General features: G+C 36.4%; 1 protein-coding gene across 5 annotated transcripts in view; it reads right to left on the bottom strand.

Moving 5' to 3' along the window:
* The window catches only part of LOC123685226 (teneurin-a), a 556,414-nt gene that overhangs the window by 95,402 nt on the left and 435,835 nt on the right, over positions 1-25,177 (bottom strand). Inside the window, exon 1 of one of the 5 annotated variants that reach the window (XM_045624847.1) lies at positions 17,786-18,153. The exons of 3 other annotated variants lie outside the window; for them this stretch is intronic. In XM_045624847.1, coding sequence (XP_045480803.1) covers positions 17,786-17,868 — 83 coding nt within the window. In that variant the 5' untranslated portion in view covers positions 17,869-18,153. Of the gene's footprint in view, positions 1-16,233; positions 16,355-17,785; positions 18,154-25,177 lie in introns of those variants that run through there. One more of the 5 variants, XM_045624848.1, reaches the window with a different exon arrangement.

The following is a 25,177-nucleotide window of genomic DNA, read 5'->3' as shown; positions in this document are numbered from 1 at the left end:
CTGGTTGAATGGTTACGTCAACAAACAAAACTGCCGCATTTGGAGTGAAGCTAATCCTCAAGTGTATGTCGAAACACCGTTACATCCAGAAAAACTGACTGTTTGGTGCGCTTTATGGGCTGGTAGAATCATTGGTCAGTACTTCTTCAAAAACGATGATGGCCAGAACGTTACAGTCAACAAGACGGCGCAACATGTCACACAGCTCGTGCCACAATCATATTCAAAATGAAATGCCACAAGATTATCTTGCGGATAAATAAAATTCATGTCAATCGAATAATCCATCGTTGTTTTATTGCAATTTAAAGTTCTATAGCTCTAAAAAACACACTCTTTACAATAAAATAGAAGCTTTTCCATTCAATTTGAAAAAGTTGAGAGTATCCAATCGGACCCTCACTGACTACGACCTTGGTTTGTGAAGAAATCGAGGGCTGAATTAATCGCTTCTGTAGCGAACTATATTGCCCAATTCTAGCACGCGTTGTTCGATTATACGACAATGTCGCGAAAAGAGTAATCAATCACCGACAGTTCGTGATCAATTAACAGCCTCGAGAAGCACCTCATCAACCCACGTGATCTATGAGGTCCAATAAAAACTTTCGATTCCCGTTCCCAATTAATCGTCTTCGTTCGAGCCCATCCGGAGATTGGTAGACAGGGCCGCCCTCTGTCGGAACACATCAGCCGTTATTGCACGTTATACATTCGAACGTTGTGTGGCGTATTAATCAATTGAACTTGAAATTATGTCATAAAATCCAATTGAGAGGTCGTTGTTGTGTGTTGAAATTACGTTTGGGCACTGACGATGATTGGATTCAACAATGCCGCTCTCATAGACGCTCGCTCGGTCGGTTATTCAAATTTGATTCGAGTCATGCCTAACAAGGAATGTGTTCGTCTTTGGCTTCAGGTGTCGGGAATTTGTGCTAACTGAACCTTCGATAACGATGAATAGCGTATGAGGTGCTCGGGTTTGAACACGAATGCTGAATAGGATCTTGGTGGTATATATAATGGAGAATTCTCCTTCAAACGAAAATCAAGTATTTGCTATGGAATATCGTTGAAACGTCATTAACATAGGCAAGAAAAAAAGGGACACTAAGATTTCACACTTTTTTTTTCAATAGACTGAAGTGTTCAAATGGATGCAATAATATTTTGTTCTTCATCTATCTTTCATTAGAAAATCAACTGAATATGCGCAGAATGTAGACATATGGGCTGAAAAACTTGATAAAAGGAACCATCTTTACGATAGTTTCATCCTTTGTCAGTTGTGTTCACCATTAGCCATTGATAAAGGTGAACACAACTGATAAAGGATGAAACTATCGTAAAGATGGTTCCTTTTATCAAGTTTGTTTTTCACTGTTTGAGAGAAACAATTTCATGAAATGAGTTTACCAATTGGAGATTGTGCGAATAGCGAGAAAATGGGCTGAGCCAAAGATCTGTTGCTAGTAGAATCAATGTAAGCCTATCTGCAGTCCAAAGCATGTTGTTAAGGCATCAGAAGACAAACAGGCTGACCAGAAAACCTGGATCTGAGAGAAGACGGCAAACAAAACTGCCGCATTTGGAGTGAAGCTAATCCTCAGGTGTATGTCGAAACACCGTTACATCCAGAAAAACTGACTGTTTGGCGCGCTTTATGGGTTAGTGGAATCATTGGTCCGTAGTCCTTCAAAAACGATGATGGCCAGAACGTTACAGTCAATGGTGATCGGTATAGAGCCATGATAACCAACTTTTTCATTCCTGAATTGAACAACCATGATGTCCAGGAGCTGTGGTTCCAACAAGACGGCGCAACATGTCACAAGCTCGTGCCACAATCGATTTATTGAAAGACACGTTTGGTGACCGCCTAATTTCACGTTTTGGACCTGTGAATTGACCTCCAAGGTCTTGTGATTTAACACCGCTTGACTACTTTCTGTGGGGCTATGTAAGGTCATTGGTCTATGCGGATAAGCCTTAAACCCTTGACCATTTGGAAGACAACATTCGCCGTGTTATTGCCGATATACGGCCACAAATGTTGGAAAAAGTCATCGAAAATTGGACGTCCAGATTGGACTACATCCGAGCCAGCTGTGGCGGTCATATGCCAGAAATCATATTTGAAATGTAATGCCACAAGATTATCTTGCGGATAAATAAAATTCATGTCAATCGAATAATCCATCGTTGTTTTATTGCAATTTAAAGTTCTATAGCTCTAAAAAGAACACCCTTTACTAGTTTAAGTTGGAAAATAAAGAAATGAATGCTCATCTAGGATCATTCCCGAACGTCAGAACGCATGACGAATCCACAATCACAAGAAAGACCGTGTACATAGGGAATCCTCATGTAAAAGAAAATGATTAAAGATTTATGTCTGCTTGTTGATCTTCCCAATCTCCGAAGAACCATCAACGTATAAGCGAAGTTGCAGATGGTGAATTTTTCATAGGAGGGCGATTAGGTAAATCTCAAGGCTTAATCCCAACGGAACCCCCTAGTATGTGAAGCGCAGCAGCACGGGTTTCGCTTATGGAACATAATTTCCCGGTTGAACGGCCTTGAGATAGAAATCCGACGGTATTCATTTCATCCTAATGGAAATTTGTCATAATAAGATGCGTGATATTGAATTCGGTATTTTGGTGGATATTTTTCTCCTAATAGCTTATAGAATAGCGAAAGTTCTACTGTATTTTGATTTATTTAACTGTTAAGAGAGATGTTACAAATATTTTTAGTTTCTATCCAAAAAAATGACTGAATTGGCTTTTCAGTACCTAAGGCCGGCCATCCACGTACAGTTGAAACTGTCAGTTTCGACTGAACAGTTAAAACTGTCAGTTTCAACTGTGAACTGAGATGTGCACACATGTGCAGTTCAAAGCTTCAGTTTGTTCCATGATGGATTCGAGAAGGTCCGACGATCTGGCGGTCCTCGGTTTAATTTTTGCAATTTTACCAAGAATAAAGAAGAGAAAGCATAAACAGTGGTGCAAGCAGTGGCTACAAAAAAGAAATTTATCTTCACACATAAATTTATTGAGAGAATTAGGAGAAGAACCATTAGATTTTTTCAATTATTTGCGCATGACTGAAACAGTGTATCAAAAATTACTATTGTTGGTTTCTCCTTTAATTGTGAAAAAAGATACAGTCATGAGAACTGCGGTAAGCAGATCTCAAGCTGTTTATTTTTGACAGCACCGATTTCTTGGTCGTACCAGGTTCCATTTCTTCCAACTTTTTCGCCAGTCTGCTGTATGCCGCATCTTTTTTGGCGCGATCGTGATAATCAGCCGATGTCACTTGCCATAAACAAGGTTCCGACCTATATAGTTCGATAATATCGACTATAACCTGGTTATGTTTACGCGACATTGTGATGCGCACCCTTGCTCGACACGAAATCAACTGAGAACTCCACAGTTGAACCCCCACACACTGTCAGTTCAGTTAAACCTTTCAGTTAAAAATATGAACAATTTCATTTCTCTCAGTTGAACTGTTCAGTTGAAAATTTCGAGTTGAACTGAGACTGAAATACCCACTCACGTAGAGTTTCGACTGACAGTTTTAACTGTTCAGTCGAAACTGACAGTTTCAACTGTACGTGGATGGCCGGCCTAATGTACCTACCTGAACAGCTGTCATTTTGGAGCTTTCTACATTTGACAGGTTAAAACCACGGCATTATTAAAACTAGAACAATACACTCTTCAACAACGCAGAGCAAGTTCGCTAGAAAAATGTAGAACATTTTTTAAGTAACATTTTGCAACATTAAAGCACCTTTGGATTATAGTAAAGGACCTTCTCGTCCAGCAATAGTGAAAATGGTTTCCGTCGCTCAAGAACAACTGAAAATATTGCTGCTGTAGTCCGTAATGTTGACGCAAACTCAGGATTGTCGATACCTTGTCGATCTTGGTGATCAATGATTTTCTGACTTTTGTATTGTATCTTGGCAGTTGGCGTGACTGTTACGAAAATTGACAGATTACGGAATTTTGATATGAGTCATACGTTTCGAATTTTGAAAGAATTTAGAATTACGCATTAAATTCTTGTCTGATGAAATCGATTTAACACTACCAGAATTAATAGAAATTGCGAATATTGTTGTAAATCATTTCAGTATATCCAAATTACATTATATTGACAATTGACGTTTGTTGAAATTTGATAGGATTGGTGAGTATGGACAACCACAAATCGAAAAATATAACTGAAAACGATGCTGTAATGAGTTCATTACAGCAATATGGTACTGTAATGAACTAATTATGATACTGAAATAGAAAAACACTTTTTAGCTTCTTCTTCGTCATCAATTGTCTCCATTTCGGAGGTTGGCTATCAACATTGCTATTTTAACCTTGCTATTTTTTAGCTTATGATGCCAATTTAATTCAATGACCGTAAAACCTGTCGGTTAAGTGGAAGTTTGAGCCGAAGGACCCAGGTTCGAATCCACTAAGGAACAAGATTTTTTTTTTCGTTTCGTAATCATTTTTCAATGTTTTGTGATATTCAATGAGACGATGAAGCATAAAGTTTTCGGTTTTTTTTTCATGGCAAAGGCGATAAGGTAAATATATCCAGGTTTAATCCGTCGGAACCCCCTCTCTCGTGCGTATACGAAGCGCAGCATCACCACGGGTTTCGCTTATGGAACATAATTTTCCGTTCGAACGAGCCCAGATAGGAATCGGATGAAATTCATTTGCATCCTAATGACAATTCGTCATAATAACCGGCGTCCGATCGAATCCGCATAGCCGGAATTTAAATAGTTGCAATTATTCGAGCCGCTCATGCGTCTCCTTTTCGATCCGGCGTCCCGGCGCTTGCCTTTTCCCGGGCCCCCGGAATTGATGAATTTTTTATTGAGATGAAACGGCCAGCCGTTCCATTTGATGTACTGATGAATTAAAACGTGATGAATCGTGTGTTTTGGGCCGGAAGTGATTGTTTACACAATTCCCCAATTTGTCGGTTGGAAATTGGAAAAAATTCCCCGGAATTCACCTACGCCATATTTGCCGGTGATGCAGGTGGTGCAGATACGAAATTAACGAAATTCGCGATACGTTAATCAGTTTTAATTGAATCGTTCGCCCGGATACTTCTTTGTCGAAATTCATTTCGCTCCCCAACTGCACTTTTATCTACCATAAATGGCAGTCTCTTTCATTTCACCCTGTCATTAATCACGATGATTAAATTTTTCGGTATTGACATTACTATGGGAAACCCATTTAATTCAATATGTATGAATAAATGATTATTAATGAAACTTGAATTGGAGTTCATAAAGAACTTAAAAATAAATCCAATAAATTAAGAATATTTTTGAGAAATACAGAAATGTTGAGGTAAATAGAGAACAGCGCAAAATAAATTCTGTGTCTGCTAAATGATCAGTTCTGCGTTCAAATATTCATTAAGAGGGCAATCATTCATCATAACTGTACTCTGTAGCGCAATTCATTAAGTATAATCACCAGCCTCATTTTCAAATAAGTGCTCCACCAGCACAAAAAGCGCACCTCACATTGACTTTTTTAGTATGGAGAGGCTTTTCAACAATTATTCTAATATTTTCTGAGCCCCAAATGTGACAAATCTGCTTATTAACGTATAGCCTCCAAGGTGAAAAAGGTCCTCATCACTGAAGATGATTTTTGGATGAAAATTTGGATGAGTTTAATGAATTTCATGGACCCAATAAGCGAAGATACGACTTTGATGGTGATCGACCGACTTGAGTTCTTGTGTTAACTTTAAAAGCCTTTAGAACCAAGTATTTATGCAAAATATGATGAAATGTCGTTTGTGAAAAGTAGAATTCCTGAGATCGACGAACCTGGGTTTTTGTCTATACCAAGGGCGAGACTACGGGCTGCAGCAGCAAAATTCTCAGTTGTTCTTTGGTGACGTACACGATTTTGATTCTTCACATCACTAACTTGTCAGAATAGCTGAAATTCTTTCAAAGTTTCAGTTTTGCGAACTGTGACCACTGTAGCAAATTTTAACAATTTCTATGTGTTGTTGGAGCTTGTATCGTTCCATTTTTAGTAATGGCGCAGTTTTTACCCATAAAAAGTCAAAGTGATAGCTGCCCAGATAGCGGGCAATTCAAAAGAAAAAAGAAATCTTAAGATATCTTTTTAATCGTCTCTGAAAATAATGAATTTGATGAATGATAATGAAACATTTCTCAGCAATTACAATTGAATTTGAACCGTGCAAACGACATTATGAAATTTGAATTTCTCTGAAATGTAAAGATTTCCACAAAACATTCATTTTCATTTCATTCGTTACGCTCACAAATTCCCAGTTAACGATTGAAACGTTGAAGCGGTGGTTATTCCGATAACGAAGATAAGTCCTCTAACCGAACGGAAGACATCAAAGAGAATTAGAGGTGTTGTCCGATAGTCCACGACTGTTAGACCGGATTACAGATTCAGCATGCCATTTTCCTCTGCCAGGACCATTAACAGTCGATTTTCGTAGAAAATCACGATACGACCCTACGGCTCACTCTATCTCGTAGTTAATTTTCACTATTTGTTAATAATCCTCTTCAGAAAAAAGGCTCCACACACATCACGATTTGTTCATGACAAAATATAAATTTCGATAGATTCTAGTAGGTCTAAGAATGGAAACTAATTCAAATTGATTTATGATTAAGTCATTCTGTACTGATGATCCCTAATAAGGGTGAAACCGGTATATCGCTATTCTCCCTTCATGCCATGCATTCTCCTTGGATTGCTTCCGATTATGATTCTTACGTATTAGCGTGGAGATCTTCTGTCTGACAATGGTTGTTGATGGCATTTTGCTGATACATTAACCAGATAAATAATTAATATCGTACGATATTTTTATACTATTGGAAATTGTACTTCTTTTTCTTTTCATCAATCATTTCCAAATATCAGCCGTTTTATTTATTTATTATAGATATAAAAATGTAAAGCTAACATCGTGTCTTTGTGAGCTAAGTTACACTTCGAATAACCAAACAAACGATTACTTATAATAATATAAATACTTCGGAAATTTGTATCTTATGGTGAATGATTGCAATCGACAACAATTCAATGATAAAATCACTTTGTTTTCTATTATTATTCAATGAAAAGTTAGTGACCCGAATTTCGTAGGGTTACATTTCAAGACTTTTGTAAGAGGACATGTTTACGTGGCCTGAAAGAGATAAAATCGTTTTAGGGGTCGATTCCGAAGTTACACCCTGACTCACCTGAACACCCCGAGGGTAGATAACGATAAAAATGAAATAATGCCAGAAAAAGCCATTATAGATGAGGGATGAGATTTCACATTGCAGAATCCGCTGCCAAGTGTTTTTTTCGGAATATGCACGCTTCCGCGGAGACGATTAAGAGTAATGCATCTGGGAAGCTGTAGCAGGATGAATTGCCGTCGGACCGGGAGAATTTGCCAAGAAACCCCTCGCTCTGCCTATTTCTGCTCCGGGGGTGCATTCACCAAAATAAATCAGTTTTTCTGTGGAGTTCCTGAAGAAGGCACATTGCTCATTCTGTGAATGGGACGTTCAGTGCTGTCTAGATTTTCTTTGTGAGTGAAGAGTGGAACGGGAGGGGATGAAAAGGGCACATATACAAACTGTTCGCTTCGGATGGGAGCCAAGTCGAGGAGCACTAGATAAAGAAGAAGTGGAAACTAGTGGGAAGGAGACTTCCTGGAACTGTACTTGACGTAATTTGCGTTTAGATAACAGAAAAGACAGCTACTCAAAAGGAATAAAACAAGAGTGAATTCCTCAAGAGGACATGATAGGAGTGAAGATACCTGATACTATATTTATTTCAACGATGAGATGAAAAAAGTGATATCAGAGAAACGACAATTATATAGAAATATATAACATTTCGAATTCTCGGTAGACACTTTATTGCATTTAGATTTAATGCTAGATATCAGCCTTCAAGACTAGTTTAAATATATGTTCCATATCTCTGCAAATAGAGAGTATTTCATTATTGGACTTCCAAAGGAAAATGAGAGATTCCTTGGATAATTGAAAAAAAAAACTCCTATGAACATGTGCCCACAAACGCATTTTTTATAAATTTAGGGTGTAGCCTTACTTTTTGTGATGATAATGCCAATTCATTATATCTTTATCAATCTTCGCTATAGATTGGGTAAATAACTGCCAAAACTTTTAAACAATTCATTCATCATAGCTTACTAACTGGATTTTTAGAACAATTTGGATTTCCCTGAAGATTTACTTGTGAATTTTTTTCTTGAAATTGGTAGCAGATACGACAATACTATAAAAAACCAAAAAGTTTAGTACCGGACAAAAGTTTTTTTCACATTTTTTTGTCACTGCCAGTGGTCCACCAAATGAATTTTAAAAGGAAAGAAGCGGGCACTGTTCCAGAAAAAATATTACCCTATAGGTTTGCATTCAAAATAAGATTAACACATGTTGGAAACTTCAAATTCGATATCTATGCCAAATTCAAGTTGAATTTTTTGCGAAGGAAAGGTATTATGAGAAAAAACTTGAAGAAATCAAACTTCAACACCCTATATCTCGAAAACAAAGTATTTGCGGGACCATATTCATTAGACCTTCTTGAAATGATCCGAGGAATCTGTCACTTTCGTTTGTACCTCCAATTTCTGTTTAGAATACAAAATTATATATTTTTTTACACTAAAACACAAAGAGGACAAACGTCGCATTAACATTGCTCGCTAAGTTATAAAGGAAATATATATTATAACATAAACTTATCTCTCACTGAATGAAAAATCAATTTTAAGTGGAAAGTTGTTTAGAACAAAATGAAAAATTGACGAAAAATTAATCATTTCGAGACAATTAAAAATAACTTGCCAAATTATAGGCTTCTTAACCTTGCTTGCATGGTATAGTTTTGGCTCTTTCCAGGTCTGACTGTAATTTGAAAACACATATGGACATCTAGGATTCAGCCAACAAGATAGAGTGTTCCTGATTCAGAAGAATAAGCAGCTCCTTTTGGGGTCCATATACCGCAATACTACTAGAACCTACGATTTGTCATCGGTATTTTCATGTGAGTCCAATTTTCTCATTAATCATCTTCAGAGACTCAAGATCATTGAGCATTACTATATTATTCAAAACAGTATTTTCGTTCGAATGATGATTTGCTCTTACGAGGACCGCACGCCCCTGCTCAATAACTCCAAGCAAACCATTCATCATTTTGATGACCGTGTTGAATGATTGCGTAATATTCATAACTCAAATTTAGTTTAGAAACCCCTTTTATCTCATTCCAAGCATAAAACCCTAATGATGCGTTGAACCCATACACATCGAAGATTAGAATAGGCCATGAGCTTTTTCCATCTATTTATAATTTAACGGGAGATTTGTGGCCCGCCATTCGGGCAATATTTATGAATGGACTAGAAGAAGGCAATTCGTATGATCCCCATTCGAAAGCTCATCCAGGCATGAAATTATGTTTCATAAGCAACGTTCCCTGTTTGTAGGCAATTCAGAGAGAGACTGTCAGGGATTAGACCACTAGATTTGGTTGATACATTTCCGAATGAGAAATTGCCCCGTTGGGGTTTCCCCGGCGTATGTGATGTCGATGAATCAGCTGATGATTCCAGCGATCAATGTTCCATCAATCAATCTCATTAACTTGTGGTTCTACTTCAACGATTACACCATCCAGTGGTTTTTACAGTACAGGCTGGTTTTGAACAGCTTCTCGACGAGTTTGGATGGTGAATAGATGACGAGTATCGAATTAAATTTGTAGTGATATAAAGGACCTTACACCGCATCAAAGGGAAATAGGCTCTCGGTGAATTTGCTAGAGTTGTTAATATGTGGTAGAACTCGTGATGGTGATCAAATGTCTTCATTGCATCACCGCGCTGAATTCAACTGTTTGGATTACATAGGGTGTTGAATAAAACTTTCCTAAAATTTCAAATGGACATTGTGAAGATACTTTTTCGAATATATAATTATACTTGGAGGAAATGATCAGTGAAGGATCCATGCTAACATATTTTATGTTCTTAACTGCCGAGTAATATTTCACTTGTATTGGTTTATGGATTTCTCAATAATCCCAACAAAAAATTAGTTATAATTCATGAAATGTTAAATTTACTTATCCAAACAAAGAAGTTCATTTTCTTTCTGTGTTTTCCGGAAGTTACAGACTTCTCCATAAAATTTCATTGATTTAATTTGTGTGAATCACTGAATAACTTGATATCTTTGGACTCACCCTGTATATCTTCTGTACATGCAGGAATCATTTTTCTCTATAGTGGACTGTAATCAGTAGTATTAACATTCGATGAATACTCGATTTGGTTTATATATTCCAAAAATTTTCTCTAATGGCCATTCGGAGAGAGCGAATTAGAAGAGTTATTTGTATTTTATCAGCATCACGAGTTCTACAACATATAAAAAATTCGAGCAAATTCACCAAAAGCCAATTTCCCTTTGATGTGGTACCTACGAGGTCCTTCAACTGATAGAAGTTGATTTCATCAAGAAAAAATAATGCAAATTTTACACAATGGTTCATTTTTGGGCTCATTGTTACTGATATAGCGTTCTGCACATTAGGCCATTAGAGTTGAGAAGAAGGAGATTGTACTTGTACTTGTGACTGATATTCCTCACCATCGAATTAAATCTTCGGAACGATAATTTTATCTGAAAGAGATTGTAATGTTCATTTATTTAGAAGAGAGTTTAGAGGGGATTATTAAAATACCGATAGATCCTAATACTAAACTACTGAATAGAATTGTTTGAAATTTCACGATTCAGTGTGATCAAAATTGGATTTCTTGATATTTTACGTTCAAAATTCGTAGATCGCATTCTCGAATGAGGAGGATCAATACAGTAGAACACCTGATTTTTATAGCGAATTTCATCAAATAGCTCTCTATTTTTCAACAGAATTTCTTAGCGGCAGATAGACAAAAAAATGTTCTTCGAACTATTGAAAATAATAATTTAAATGATCAGGCTCCATAAGAGCTTCGGTTTACGGCATCCCTTTATCCTTTAATATCTACGCCACTGAACCTAACCTGTCGATTTCAATAACGACCAGTCATCGAATCAAGCAAGAGAAGTATCAAGTTTCAAAAAATAATACAAACATGTGATAGAAATGCATATTCCCCTCGAGATGAAAACACTTGGCAATGCATCCCCGGATGCTGAATCGATCCCTTTTCCCTCATCCATAACAGTATTCTCAGACATAATTTCATTTTATCGCTTCTCTTCCAGCTTCCCGGTCCAGAAAAAGAAACACGGAGCTCATTTTCACGTCTCTAATACCTCAATTTCTATTCATGACGCAAAAACGAAATATTAACTACATTTTAGCACTATGTCTCTCTTTCGAATTCGAACGGTTACATCTAGAAAGGGGATAAAAAGAAGGACTCGTACATTTCGGAGTCAATTTCTATTCGACAATCGAATTGAAAGTGGCAACACTACAGACTACCAATTTCGATGCGGATAAAACCGGGGGGGTCGTACGTTCACATTGGCGTAGACAGGGAGATATGGGTGGCCCTGAAAAACTGGCTGATCCCCACAATCCAAATTCAATTATTACGAAAATTTTTTGACAGTTTTAACAACCAATCAAATTTTGTCATTTTGTCACTTGAAACAATTTCACCCAATAATGTCAACCTCACGATTGTATTTGGATGCGTATGTTCAAAGTAGATATAATAAAGAATAAATGCGCCAATCAAATAAAAATTTCCAGAAACACAACATAGATATGTACACAAATATATTTGGGAAATATTTATGGATTTTTGCTGCAAACAAGACTATGAATTGAATGAACCTAGGAGCTAGGGATGCATTCGAGTCAAACTAGTTTGATTTTACTCACAAACTTGACTTGACTTGAAAATCAAACTTTTTATGTAAAAAGTTTGACTTGACTTGATTTCTCTATCTTAAGGTTTGGCTTGAAATCAAACTTCTTCAAATAGTTTGAAGTTTGAATATCATATTGCGCAACGTGTATAAACCTGTACTCTGCTGCTCCTCAAATTAGTTATAGTTCATATTTAGAAGGATACGTTTCGCTTGTTTCTTTTTTTTTACTTGTGTATTTTGTGCGTTGTGTCTGAATTCGAAATCTCTGAACCTGAACTTTTTTATGTAGCTCGGAATACGTACCAGAATTAATTGAGTCTGATTGTGAAGATTCCCCCCCTCAAAAAATTTGTAGACGAGGTAAAATTAATTAACAAGAACAAGAAATATACACATTTTTTGGATGTTGCGGCAAACGATTCCAGAACAACGTGAAGTGGAAAATGCAAATTATGACATAATATGTACCTAATAAAGAAAAACGATATGAATTGTCAATAGGGGAACTGATTCTTCAACGATAATTGACACACAAAAAATTGTATGAAATAGAATTTTTCGAAGGACTCAACTTTTTCTGGATAAAGTAATATTTATGGTAGTAACAACATAAAACGTTGGATCCAAAATTGTCAAAATAGTTGAACGGCAGCTCCTTCATTGAACTCTTTAAAAATTTTAATATCTGAAGAATTTCTGATAGCATTCTACTGTAATTTTCTGTCTTTATCTTGAAAATATGAGTTACATGAAACTTAAGCTCCTTAGCTTCCTTATCAAGAACGATATTTCAATGAATGGATAGGTAAAATGTCACTTAGAATTAGCTTTATAAGCCCATAAAAAGCCTGACTACGCCAATGTAAATTTCAGAGTCAATTTCAATTCGACAATCGAATTGAAAGTGGCAACACTTTAGACTACCAATTTCAACGCCGGGTGTTGTTCCTCTGCTCCATCCGTGGAAACGCGTAGAGAAGCTGCAGAAACGGCAATATTCAACGAGCTATTTGCATACGAATGTAGTCGCGGTAACAGCAATGACAAAGATATTCACCTCTTCGGGTTATTAGGAAGACAACGTCTAATTCGGACACAAAGCAGTGAGAAAACGACATCGGAAGATAAAATCTCTTCTAGTTGAACCAGTGCCTTCCACAATTTCCCTCGTTTTACAATGGACCCACTCAAACTGTGAAATTTTTCGTAGTAATTCTCTTCAGATGAGTGATTCAAGCACAATATAAATCTTTAAACTTGGTTGAATTTTTGTCCTTCAGTTTTCGTTTAGTCCATTATCAATTTATTTTCAATGATCAAATACTTTTTTGATACTTGAGTAACCTTATATGGATATTTTACCTGTGAAGAATAAATACTTTTTTCTTCGATTGACAGCAAATATTAATTTTGCAGACACATATCAACCAGCGAAGTATCACTTTTCATGCCTAGGCAACTTAGTAATTATTCTCAATACGAATAAAACATTCGACATTTTCTGATAATCAATATTTTTTGCCACCTTTCTTATTTCTAGAGGAGTAAGTGCTCCTAAGTTGCTGTCACTGTCCATAATATAAATATATCCGATATTTTTCCAAAAAGCTGTCAGATATTTCATAAGTCGACAAACTATAATTATCATGGACATATATAGGGTGTTTTTTTTCGAGGTATATAACTTTAAGTTGGCATTACTGTTCAAGATGGCGACCGATTCAACAGCTGTCAAGTGTGAAGAGTGAAGCTTATCCTCAAATGTATGTCGAAACACCGTTACATCCAGAAAAACTGACTGTTTGGTGCGCTTTATGAGCTGGTGGAATCATTGGTCCGTACTTCTTCAAAAACGATGATGGCCAGAACGTTACAGTCAATGGTGATCGGTATAGAGCCATGATTACTAACTTTCTCATTCCTGAATTGAACAACCATGATGTCCAGGAGCTGTGGTTCCCACAAGACGGCGCAACATGTCACACAGCTCGTGCCACAATCGATTTATTGAAAGACACGTTTGGTGACCGCCTAATTTCACATTTTGGACCTGTGAATTGGCCTCCAAGATCTTGTGATTTAACACCGCTAGACTACTTTCTGTGAGGCTATATAAAGTCATTGGTCTATGCGGATAAGCCACAAACCCTTGAACATTCGGAAGACAACATTCGCCGTGTTATTGCCGATATACGGCCACAAATGTTGGAAAAAGTCATCGAAAATTGGACGTCCAGATTCGACTACATCCGAGCCAGCCGTGGCGGTGATATGCCAGAAATCATATTTAAAACGTAATGCCACAAGATTATCTTGCGGATAAATAAAATTCATGTCAATCGAATAATCCTTCGTTCTTTTATTGCAATTTAAAATTCTATACCTCTAAAAAAAAACACCTTTTATGTTTGTTACTCTGAGGATGAAGTGGATATTATTTCAAAATAATAGCCAGAAATTGAATCCTTCATGCCCTACGATCAGAAAGTTTATCGTCAACAGTGACGGTCTTAATGACCGAATAAACATCACGTAATTGCTCGCAAGGGATGAAAATATAAATGAACAGGAAGCCGTTGCCGGAAGTTCCAGAGCCCATCCAGAAAAAGCCATCATCCTTATCTCAACAGATCCATTACGGCCCAATATAAACTTGCGGAGAGTGTCGGAGGCAGTTGGCCAAAATGTTTGTGCCCAACTTTCCGATTTATAAACTATAATCACTCATTGCCCTATCGGAAAAAATAAAGATTGGTGAAGGGAGGCGGGCCATAAATCAAAAAAGTTGGGGAACTTCGCGCCTTATCTGGAGGTGTCAGAGATAAAAGCCCAGAAGAACATGACAGCTTTCAGGCGAGATTAGTCGAGTTGAATGTTAAACATAAAAGTTTACCAGGAAACGTCAGTGGCTTGTATCAGAATGAAGTCAAGATATTGCTCAGATAAATAGACAGAAGCCTGGTACTACTCCTGATTAATTATTCATCTGTAATCACTTCACTCCATTATTTTCAACAACGAACCTCTAAAATTGCAGCTAAAGGGTGTTTTTTTTTAGAGCTATAGAACTTTAAATTGCAATAAAACAACGATGGATTATTCGATTGACATGAATTTTATTTATCCGCAAGATAATCTTGTGGCATTACATTTTAAATAATGATTTCTGGCATATGACCGCCACGGCTGGCTCGGATGTAGTCCAATCTGGACGTCCAATTTTCGATGACTTTTTCCAACATTTGTGGCCATATATCGGCAATAACACGGCGAATGTTGTCTTCCAAATGGTCAAGGGTTTGTGGCTTATCCGCATAGACCAATGACTTTACATAACCCCACAGAAAGTGGTCTAGCGGTGTTAAATCACAAGATCTTGACGTAGCCATTCAACCAGAAGTGCGCTTCATCGCTAAACAAAATAAAATGGACGTAGTGCGCGATACGTATTCCGCACAGAATCATTATTTTCGAAATGAAATTGCACTATTTACAAGCGTTGCTCAGGCGTGAGTCTATTCATGATGAATTGCCAAACCAAACTGAGAATCAATCACTTGACAGCTGTTAAATCGGTCGCCATCTTGAACAGTAATGCCAACTTAAATTTATCTACCTCGAAAAAAAACACCCGTTATAACACTCGTACAGAAAGCTCATTCGAACACTAGTTCAGTCAAAACCTCGCAACTTTACGTCTCGTTTTTTAATTTCGATCGTCTGGATTTCTATTATCAATAAGTATTATAATTCGGTTTTTTTCGATAAAATGGGAAAAAACAAACATTGACATCAAATTTGCACAGTTTTAAATATTTATTCCACAGGAAGACGCATTATAATTTTGCCCAAATGATTAACAATTTTGAGCAAAGAGTGGTCTTGAAAAAAAAAAAAAAAAAAAAAATTGAAAGATTGAGTCTACGTACCTATTGATGAAGAGTTTGAGTAAAAATTCAATTACCTGCGACCGAGCGTGCGAATCGTTAAACGCTTATAAAGATTCTATGGATAATTGTAAAATAAACGAAAATGAATATGAAATTTCGTGAGATTTGTAATTTTAAGTGAGATTTCTACACTTTGGAATCAATTATGCTTAAATTCAGCTCGGTATTTCTATGAATTTTTCAAAGTACTGGTTTTATAAATATCGAACACAACCAACTCTGATCCTTAAATATCTAATAAACCTCCTCTATTGAATTAATCAGCATCTTCAATCATAAAGCACTTACTCGTCAAATGTGTTCATAGCCACTTGATAAAGGAAGTTATTCGTTTAACGTAGGGAACTAGAAGCGAAATTGTTCAATTTAATGAATATTTATACGCTTGAATATTGACGAGATACTGGCGATAATGAAAGAAAGAAATGAGAAATGTAATTTTATTTGGTGCATGGAACTTTGTACATCTCTTCCAATTAAATGATGGCGTAATTGTGTATGCGAATTAACAAGAGGTCAACAAGTTCAAAACTGTTGTTTTGTGAAATGCATTAATTTCGCAAAGAAAACATCGCAAATTTAATACTGCGTTTTGTTATGCCTTCTGTGATCTAAAAAGATCACAATACATACGAGAATAATCATATTATAAATATTACTATAGGAATATAGCTTAGTCCATAACTTCCAACAAAAAATAATTCGAATTAAATGTAGTTTCCTGAATTAAAAATAATTTTATGCGAGGTCTTATTCGAATATTTTATGTTTTTTTTTGGTATTAAATGACAGGTATTCTATTCACACTTTTCGATTATATGAATAACCATTTTTTTTTTTGATACACAGTAGCTTCTTCAGATATCAAATTATACCTATTACAATCAAAAAATGTAAAAATCTGGAGAAGCTTCTGTCCCTTTATAGCGAAATTGTCGTCATTCATAAAATAAGAGTTGAAATCAATTTATAGTTTTTTCTCATATTTCAATTGCCTATATTGTTCGAATGAATAAGTTGAATTGTATTTATTTTAATATCAAAGAGAATTGCTTTATCTGATGATAGAGATATTCAAGAAATTAGATTCGAAAATCATTGAGCATGAAGTCAGTGCCATGTTTGATTCTCGGAAAATTCACAACATACGTTACGATTATACTTAGAGATAAAAAAATTCAAACCGCAAAGCTGTAATCTCATTCTCAACAATTTCCAAATCACAAATTAAAGAACGTTGTTCTGTTTTGCACATATGTATTATTTGAATAAGTGAAAATTTAGAGTTTCATTTAATGATAATTTGAACGGGTTTTTACTCTGGTTTTCATCAAGTGTAGATTAAGTTGAAAAATTCCGAGCTTTTCATTCTTGTACCGTCGTATTTTCATCTAACGTTTCACTTACTATTACGCTTCAAAGGTTTTTAGACTTCAAAACTGAATTGGTGGAAAACCGACATGACGGCGACGGCTGAAAATTCCTTAATTTTTCAACTTTGTTGAACAATTCGTCCGAAACTTTTAAATGTTCTTAGTGGGATTTTTGAGTAATTAATTTTTTATCCGTTGTCTTGGATAATCGATATCAATTTATACAGTTGAAATTCATGTTGCTGAGATTTGAACTACAATACTCCGATAAGAAATAATCATTAAAAAATTCCAAAATATGCGTCAATCTCAGCGCTCATTCAGCTCATCCAATTAGTTAACCATTGACAAAATCCGCATTGAAGAAAACCAGGAGGAAGTCGTAAATTCGCATGCCAGCCAAGTTTGTAGCGGTCCTAAATCAGTTTGACATCCGAAGTACGCTAACGAGAAATTACGAGCATTACCTTGTTTCATGCGAAAAAGGTTCGGCGTAAATGTTCCTGACCCTCCTGGGCAGTGGCGGGGGTCTGGTACCGTAGCTATCCATCTCCGGGATACTCTCTCTCTGTTCACGGGGTGTACGCAAAAAAAAACCACTTGTCACTTCTCACATATCGAGGCACCACTTTCAAGCTGATGACAGTCCGAACAACATACGAATCGATAACAGACAGCAGGAGGTGGACAGAATCAAGATAGCACTACGAGTCGCGCGTTCTCAACTATATTTAAATCCGGGTTGTCAACATGACCACGACAGCGATTCTTGAGAGTGGTGGAGTGACCGCGAGAAAAGCGCGCTCGGCTTCCCATTCAACAGTTTGGGACAAAGTGGGGTTTGCAGTGGATGCGGGGCGCACTCGATGGCTGCGCGCGCATGCGCATTCGGACCGTTTCACCCCATCGTATCTGTCCTGTCGCTCTCCTCACCTGCATCACCGATATCCCGTTTCGTTCGGGAGAATCTAGATGCCCTGCCGGTCGTTAAAGGGGTGACCCCCCCCGTCTTTCCTGCTGTATACCTGCTGACGAGACGGTCAGCAGGCATGCTAGATTGCATACGATCTCTTTTTGGGATACCTTCGGACATGATGTTCGTGTATGGGACAGGTCAACGGGCAAACATGAAAAAATACAACAAATAAAATTGCTGAAAAAAATTAGAGAAGCGCTCACTTGGAGTCGGGAGCTTTTGAGAGTTTTTTCATTCATGCATCCCTCGAGACCGTATAATAGCATAGGATTTTCCAATGAGAGGTTCCATTTTGAATAGCCTGCTTTCTGGGTAGCTGTCACTTTTGAAGATATCATCTTTTGATATTTTTGCCAAGTAAAAACTACGTCAACACTATATATAGAACGATACTCGTTTCAAAAACGCATTGAAATTGTTAGAATGCACTAGAAAAGTGGTGAAAATTTCCCAAAACTGAAGCCTTATTGCGTCATCGTGAAGCACCTTTTTGGCCGGCAATAATGAATTTGGTGGGAAAACTTGAACTGTTGGGACAAGTTAGTGATGTGAAGAATTAAAACCGTATGCGTTGCTCACGGACAACTGAAAACATTGTATCTTTAGCCCTTAGTGTTGACGAAAAATCGGATTCGATTATTCCATTACATTACGACATTACACCGTATTTTGAATGAACCCTTCAGTCTTGAAGCTTTTAAAGCCAAGTTAGCGAAATAAGTCAAGCTGGTAGATCACCAGCTCAGAGTAATGAACATAGATAGAGGGAGCATATGTCATTTTCAGTGAGCTAATTTGTCCCCAACATGAACTATCAAATTTGACGAGAGCGCGTGGACATGAAAACATATCAGTGAATCAGTGATACTATATTACACTCAATTAGCGAGTTTCTCCACGAAGAACGCACTTCTTATGTCCCATAGTGAATCAAGGTTTAATATCAATTCAAAAAACAAACTTCAAGCGCGCCAAACGACGTGAAACAAATGGATGACACTAGGAGAGCAATAGTTGCCAAACCTTGGATTTCAGCAGGTAGATACAGAAAAAAATAAATATTCTACATACTATAAATTCGACAATTAGGAGGAATATCGGATTCGCATATTTATTTGAAAACCACACAAATAAATATATTTATTTCAATAAAATATACATTCATAATGATCTAGTAAAATTGTGGATTTGAAAATATATCACAATCCGACATCATAATATAACCATGTTGGGGTCATGTAAAAATTGCGTATACTCCCTCTATCTATGTTTATTACCTACTCTATGATCACCAGCAACGTCACATCTTCGCTGATTGGGTTCTTGAAATGCATAAAACGATCGGGATCTTCATATTAAAATTATCCTCAATAGTAAGGTCCATCTTCACCTGGAAAGTTTGCGTTAAGAAGAAGAATTATAGCATTTAGGGCTCGGTAAATCCAAAAATAATTGTTAAAAGGCTCTCCATCCTCAATGCGTCACTCTCTGATAGGTTTCTAGACTGGAGGCTTGATTGGACCTTATTCATTGGAGAATCAGGCTGATGCAACTGTCTCGGTGTATTTATTATTGTGCTTCCGAGCTTCAGAGCAGTGATTAATGATTTTTTATAGCCGGAATTAGAATATATTGATGTGAACGACGTTTCCTGTTCGTGGTATTTCTCGAGGAGGTGATTAAAATTAGTCGTCGAGATCTTGTGATTTAAAACCTTTGGTTTTTTTCATTGGCGCCTCGTAGACGATAAGGTCTATGTCAATGCCCAACAATCAATTCAAAATCTTATAGATGAAATTCATGCAGTTACTTTGCTGCAACCTTAGCAGTGATGGTCATTTGCTGATATCGTTTTCAATCATTAATGTCATACCATACATTCTTTATTTTTTCTAATATACTGGTTGTTCAAATAACTTCCCATTGAAAAACTTTGTAGTATATAGGTATATATTTTCTCCAAGAACGCAAGAGGCACACGGGCTGATTTGTTCATTTTTTGGTTCTTTATTTCTTTCATTTTAAAAGAAATGAATGAAATGAATTACGAAGGGAAATAATATAATAAACATGATTATATAACTCATGTTCTGATGAACACTACTCGAGCTACGCTCTCGTGATGTTTTGCGAACTACGTCTCGTGAATAGGTGTATAATCGAATATTGTCTATGCTCTTGTGATATTATAACTGATTATTTTTTTCAAATGTCAAAATCTGACATTTTGATGATTTCAACTAATAACAATGCATTATTTCAGCCAATCATTCGGGAATGTACTGAAAATACTACTTCCTCATCGATAACAACTTGTTTACATTGAAACGTCAACATTTTACTCTGAATTATCATTATTGACAGCTTGAAAAGTATTATTGAGAAATGAACACAAACCAATTCAGTGCCATTACCCAATGAAATTTGGAACATTCGAATTGTTGCAAAAAATAATCCTGTCAAATACAACAAGTTCTTCAAATTTTATCAGATAATTTTTCATTTTCTTCACTCAAACTTGTTTATTTGAGAAAAAACATTCAAACAAACCGAATATAAATAAAATCACTCGTCCTAACGGACTCGTGATTTTATCAATCGGTTTGTTCTCATGTTTTTGCCAAATAAACAAGTTTTCGTGGAAAAGAAAAAATTATCTGTAATATTTGAAGCACTCGTGGTATTACCTTTGATAATATTGTCATCTACCTGTCAAAATATCTATATGAAAATTCTATCGAAAATGAAGTTTCCATAAATGAATGTCAACACACAGTTATTAAAAAAATAATACCTTTCTTAAAGTATTTATGGAAATTACGACAATAATTGATAGAAAAACTAAATGAAAACCAAAAATAGGACAAACGTAATGATTTTGTGCATTATTCATCCATCTGAACATAATTTTTCGAAAACTAGTGATCTCAGATCGGTCCATTTCGACCTCAGATATATAATCGCAATCATTATTTCCTTCAAAACGAATTGCCATCAAGTTAGGACCGTATCGCTGAAATAAAATGCGCGAATGTTAAATGTTGGTCCTCCGAACTGTCAATTCTGCTGGTAACCCGTATATCCCTTTTCATTCCGGCAAATCTAGATGCCCTAGTCGTTAAAGGGGTAGCTGGTGCCCTCTCTCCCCCCCTCTCCACCTTATCGAAATGGTCAGTAAGCATGCGAATTCATACTAAAGCCCAACTTTCTATATGCCCTTATCACGGAGATTTCTTCTAATGGGTTCGAACTTGGAGTTCAACTGCCATTAAGATATTTTCATTTTCGAGTCAATAATGGAAAACGTGAACTCTGTTGATCTAGAGCCGACGAAGATGTTGGCTGTAATGTGGATTCTTGTGTCCTAGTTCTGAGGAACGACGCTGAGGCACGAAACGCGGATCCACGCTAATTGCGGAAGCTTTACTAACTGCAATGCCAGTTTTCATTTCCATCTAGCGACAAATCTCGAGAAACTCCTTTATAGGTATTGTGGTTTACCATATCTCACCAAAATCTTGTTATTTCAGGAACAAACCAGCTGTACCCTCAAACTAATAAACATAGATAGAGGGAGCATATGTCATTTTCAGTACCTAAGCAAATTTTGTCCCCAACATGAACTATCAAATTTGACATGAAGCGCGCGAAAATGAAAACATATCAATGATACGTAATTTCACACAATTCGCGATTTTCTCCAGTAAGAACGCACTTCTTATGTCCCATAGTAAATCAACGTTTTATATCAACTTAAAATATATTGGGATGAATTCCTAAATATATTAAAAATTCAGAGAACTAACTTCAAGAGCGCCAAACGACGTGAAACAACCGATGACATTAAGAGAGCAAAAGTTGCCATTTGAATTTCAGCAGGTAGATGCAGAAAATAATAAATATTCCGCATACTATCAATTCGGCAATTAGGGAAAATATCGGATTCCAAATATTCAAATTTGCATGTGTAATCGAGAATCACTCAAATAAGTATATTCCATTCAAAATGATATACATTCATAACGATATATAGTAAAATTGTTAATTTAAAAATATATCACATTCCGACAACGTAATCTAACCTTCTTGGGGACATGTAAAAATTGAGTTTACTCCCTCTATCTAAGTTTATTACTCTATGGCTGTACCCTATATTATTCCATTTTCAAATATTTCGACTGAAACGCATAATCTAAACTGAAGAATATAATCCCATCATGTCACAAATCAATTCATTAACTCGTGGGAGAAAAAGGCCGTTAGAACAACATTTCGATTTCCCGTACTTGTACCACTGTCACATAAAAACTTTAAGTTATCGTCGATTCGACAATTATGAATGCCCGACTCCCACAGAACGGAGATTTATTCGATATAGTTGACCTCTTCCGTGAAACTTATCAACAGAGCATGTATAGCGTTTTCGATTCCAGAACAGCTGCCAAAAAGTCGAGACTTTTTCTTGAGAAATTAAGGCGATAACACGTAGGAACGTAAGATGTCAAGATATTTTTTGAAAATCAGAGAAATGTAGATAAAGACCAGAATGCAAATAATTTATCAAGGCTACCTAAATTGTGTGGATATTCATAGGAAATTCATTTTTGGAAGGTTCTGTAGCTTCATTTCTCAAAGATTTCAATGGAAATACCGATCGCTATAGAAAAAAATCGTACAATATTATCAAAAAGTTTTCCATTAACTGGTTTCATTTTGAAAATAAAAAAAGAGTATATTTTGAGAAAAACCAATAGATGTTTATTTCATGATAAAGAGATCCTTACAATTTTTCGAGCCCTAAATTTGACGATTTTGCATATTAACGTAACCTGTGATGTGAAAAGGGGCGTTATTATCTACTGCAGATAATTCTTCGATGAAAATCATTTTGATGCATTCCAAGCACCCACTTACTAATCAGCGAAGATACGACGTTGTTAGTGAAACAACTGAACTTTAAAAGCCTTAAGACCTAAGTCTCTATGGAAAATATCTTTTGTGGAATGCCAAATTCCCAAGATCGCGGAGGAATTGAAAATCCTGGGATTTCATCAACTCTACGGGCTACAGAAGCGATATTGCCAGTTGTTCTTGAGCGATGCACATAGTTCTGATTCTTTATACTAGTAACTTGTCCCACAGCTCAAATTTTTCCACTATTGGCCGTCCGAGATGGTTCTTCACAACAACCATAAGTACTTTACTTTTGCGAATTGTGTCTCCTACATTTTTTCTTTTTTGTTAAGACTTTTAACATGTTTGTTGAAACGTGAATCGTTTAATTTTTAGTGATGCCGTACTTTTTCTCGTCAAATGTCAAAAGATGACAGTTTAAACTGCGACAATTGCTGAGATAAGGGAAAAGTTAAGTTGACTGAGTATTTTTATTACTTTCAAGTTTTGTAATATTTTTGTCATTGATATATGCAAACCCCCAATAACTTTGACTTAAAAATTTCGATATAATTCTCTCCCAGCCTTCGATTTATTCAAAATGAAACCTATTATTGGAAAACCTTTTATAAATGATCCCTGTTATTTTAGGTATATTCATTAGTTTGTCTGACTGATGCGTTCCATCGAAGGCGACAATAGTTCAAGAACCTCCCGGAAGTCCAAATTGAAACGTCACATCATGCGGAAATGTTGAAGAGGGATGTTTTCCAATCAGAATAAAAACTTAATGGTTCAATCATGCAACACCAGTCATCCATCTTGGGGGATAATTTACGTTCCGACAAACTAACTTGACTAATATATAGCAGCATAATCGGGAAACAACATGGACCGCCCCGCCTATCAATCTTCCTGAATCATCATTTTTTTCCTCCCTGTATTAAATTCTGACAGCATCGAGAGATTACGTCGAGAGATCCGAGGATATTTATGCAGTCAGTCACCTACTTACAGCGCCGGAATTTACGACGCACTCTTCGATTCTTCTTACATGAGTTATAAAAGTTTTTGCTCGCGGCCGAGAAGTTCCTTCCGACAAACAAGATAATTAATTAGGTGATGCCTGTGGAGCTCTCCACAGAAGTTGATCCTCTTGCGAACAAACTTTGAATCTGGTAGTTGACAATTTTTGAGAAACTGATCTTCTTATTTCACTCATACTGTTGCCACTTTTTTTAATGAAACTGCAGGAAAGAACCTACACAACGACAGAAGCTTTTTTACTCTAGGTGAATGAATAATAGCCAATGAATTTCAAGCCAAAATAAAGGCTTCGGTTTATGTGAAGATGGTAATCGTTGCAGATTGAGGGATCAACCTTCGAACTCCAAAAACAGCCAATAGATCAATTCTGTTAATTTTACTCGAATATGTGCAAGGTTAAGAATGTTGAGTTGCTTTCTAATTATATGAAATAAATACTTGGAAGGTGACTTTTTGTGACGATTTTTTATTGACAACTTCGTTTTAACTTAATCTTGTGTCATAATGACAATAACACACTACAAAAAAAATATAACATTTAAAGCATGAAACAATGAAGTACAGCATGTCCCAACATTCTCCGGCCCCAAGCTTATTCCACACCCAACCTTGCTGGAGCCTTCAAGATTCGACCAAACCTTGATCTCTCGACTGGTTTTCATTCTTCTCTTCTGTTTTCTTATTCTTTTGTTTCTTTTCTGTAGTGATAACTTCTTTACTGTTTGATTCAGATGCTGTTCCTAATTCTAATGGATAGATCCTTTGGAATGGCCTAATTATTATTCCGTTCTTCGTTTTTACTTTTGCGACCCGGCTAACTCCATCTTTTCCATCTTAAATTTCTAATATTCTTCCCATTGGCCAAAGTACCAGTTTCAGATTATCTGCTCCAACCAAAACTACATCACCAACTTTAATCTGCTCCGTCTTCTTCCTGTGACCT

The sequence above is a fragment of the Harmonia axyridis genome, chromosome 7 (assembly GCF_914767665.1).
Source record: "Harmonia axyridis chromosome 7, icHarAxyr1.1, whole genome shotgun sequence".
Lineage (NCBI taxonomy): Eukaryota > Metazoa > Arthropoda > Insecta > Coleoptera > Coccinellidae > Harmonia > Harmonia axyridis.
This window is presented reverse-complemented; position numbering and strand designations above follow the sequence as displayed.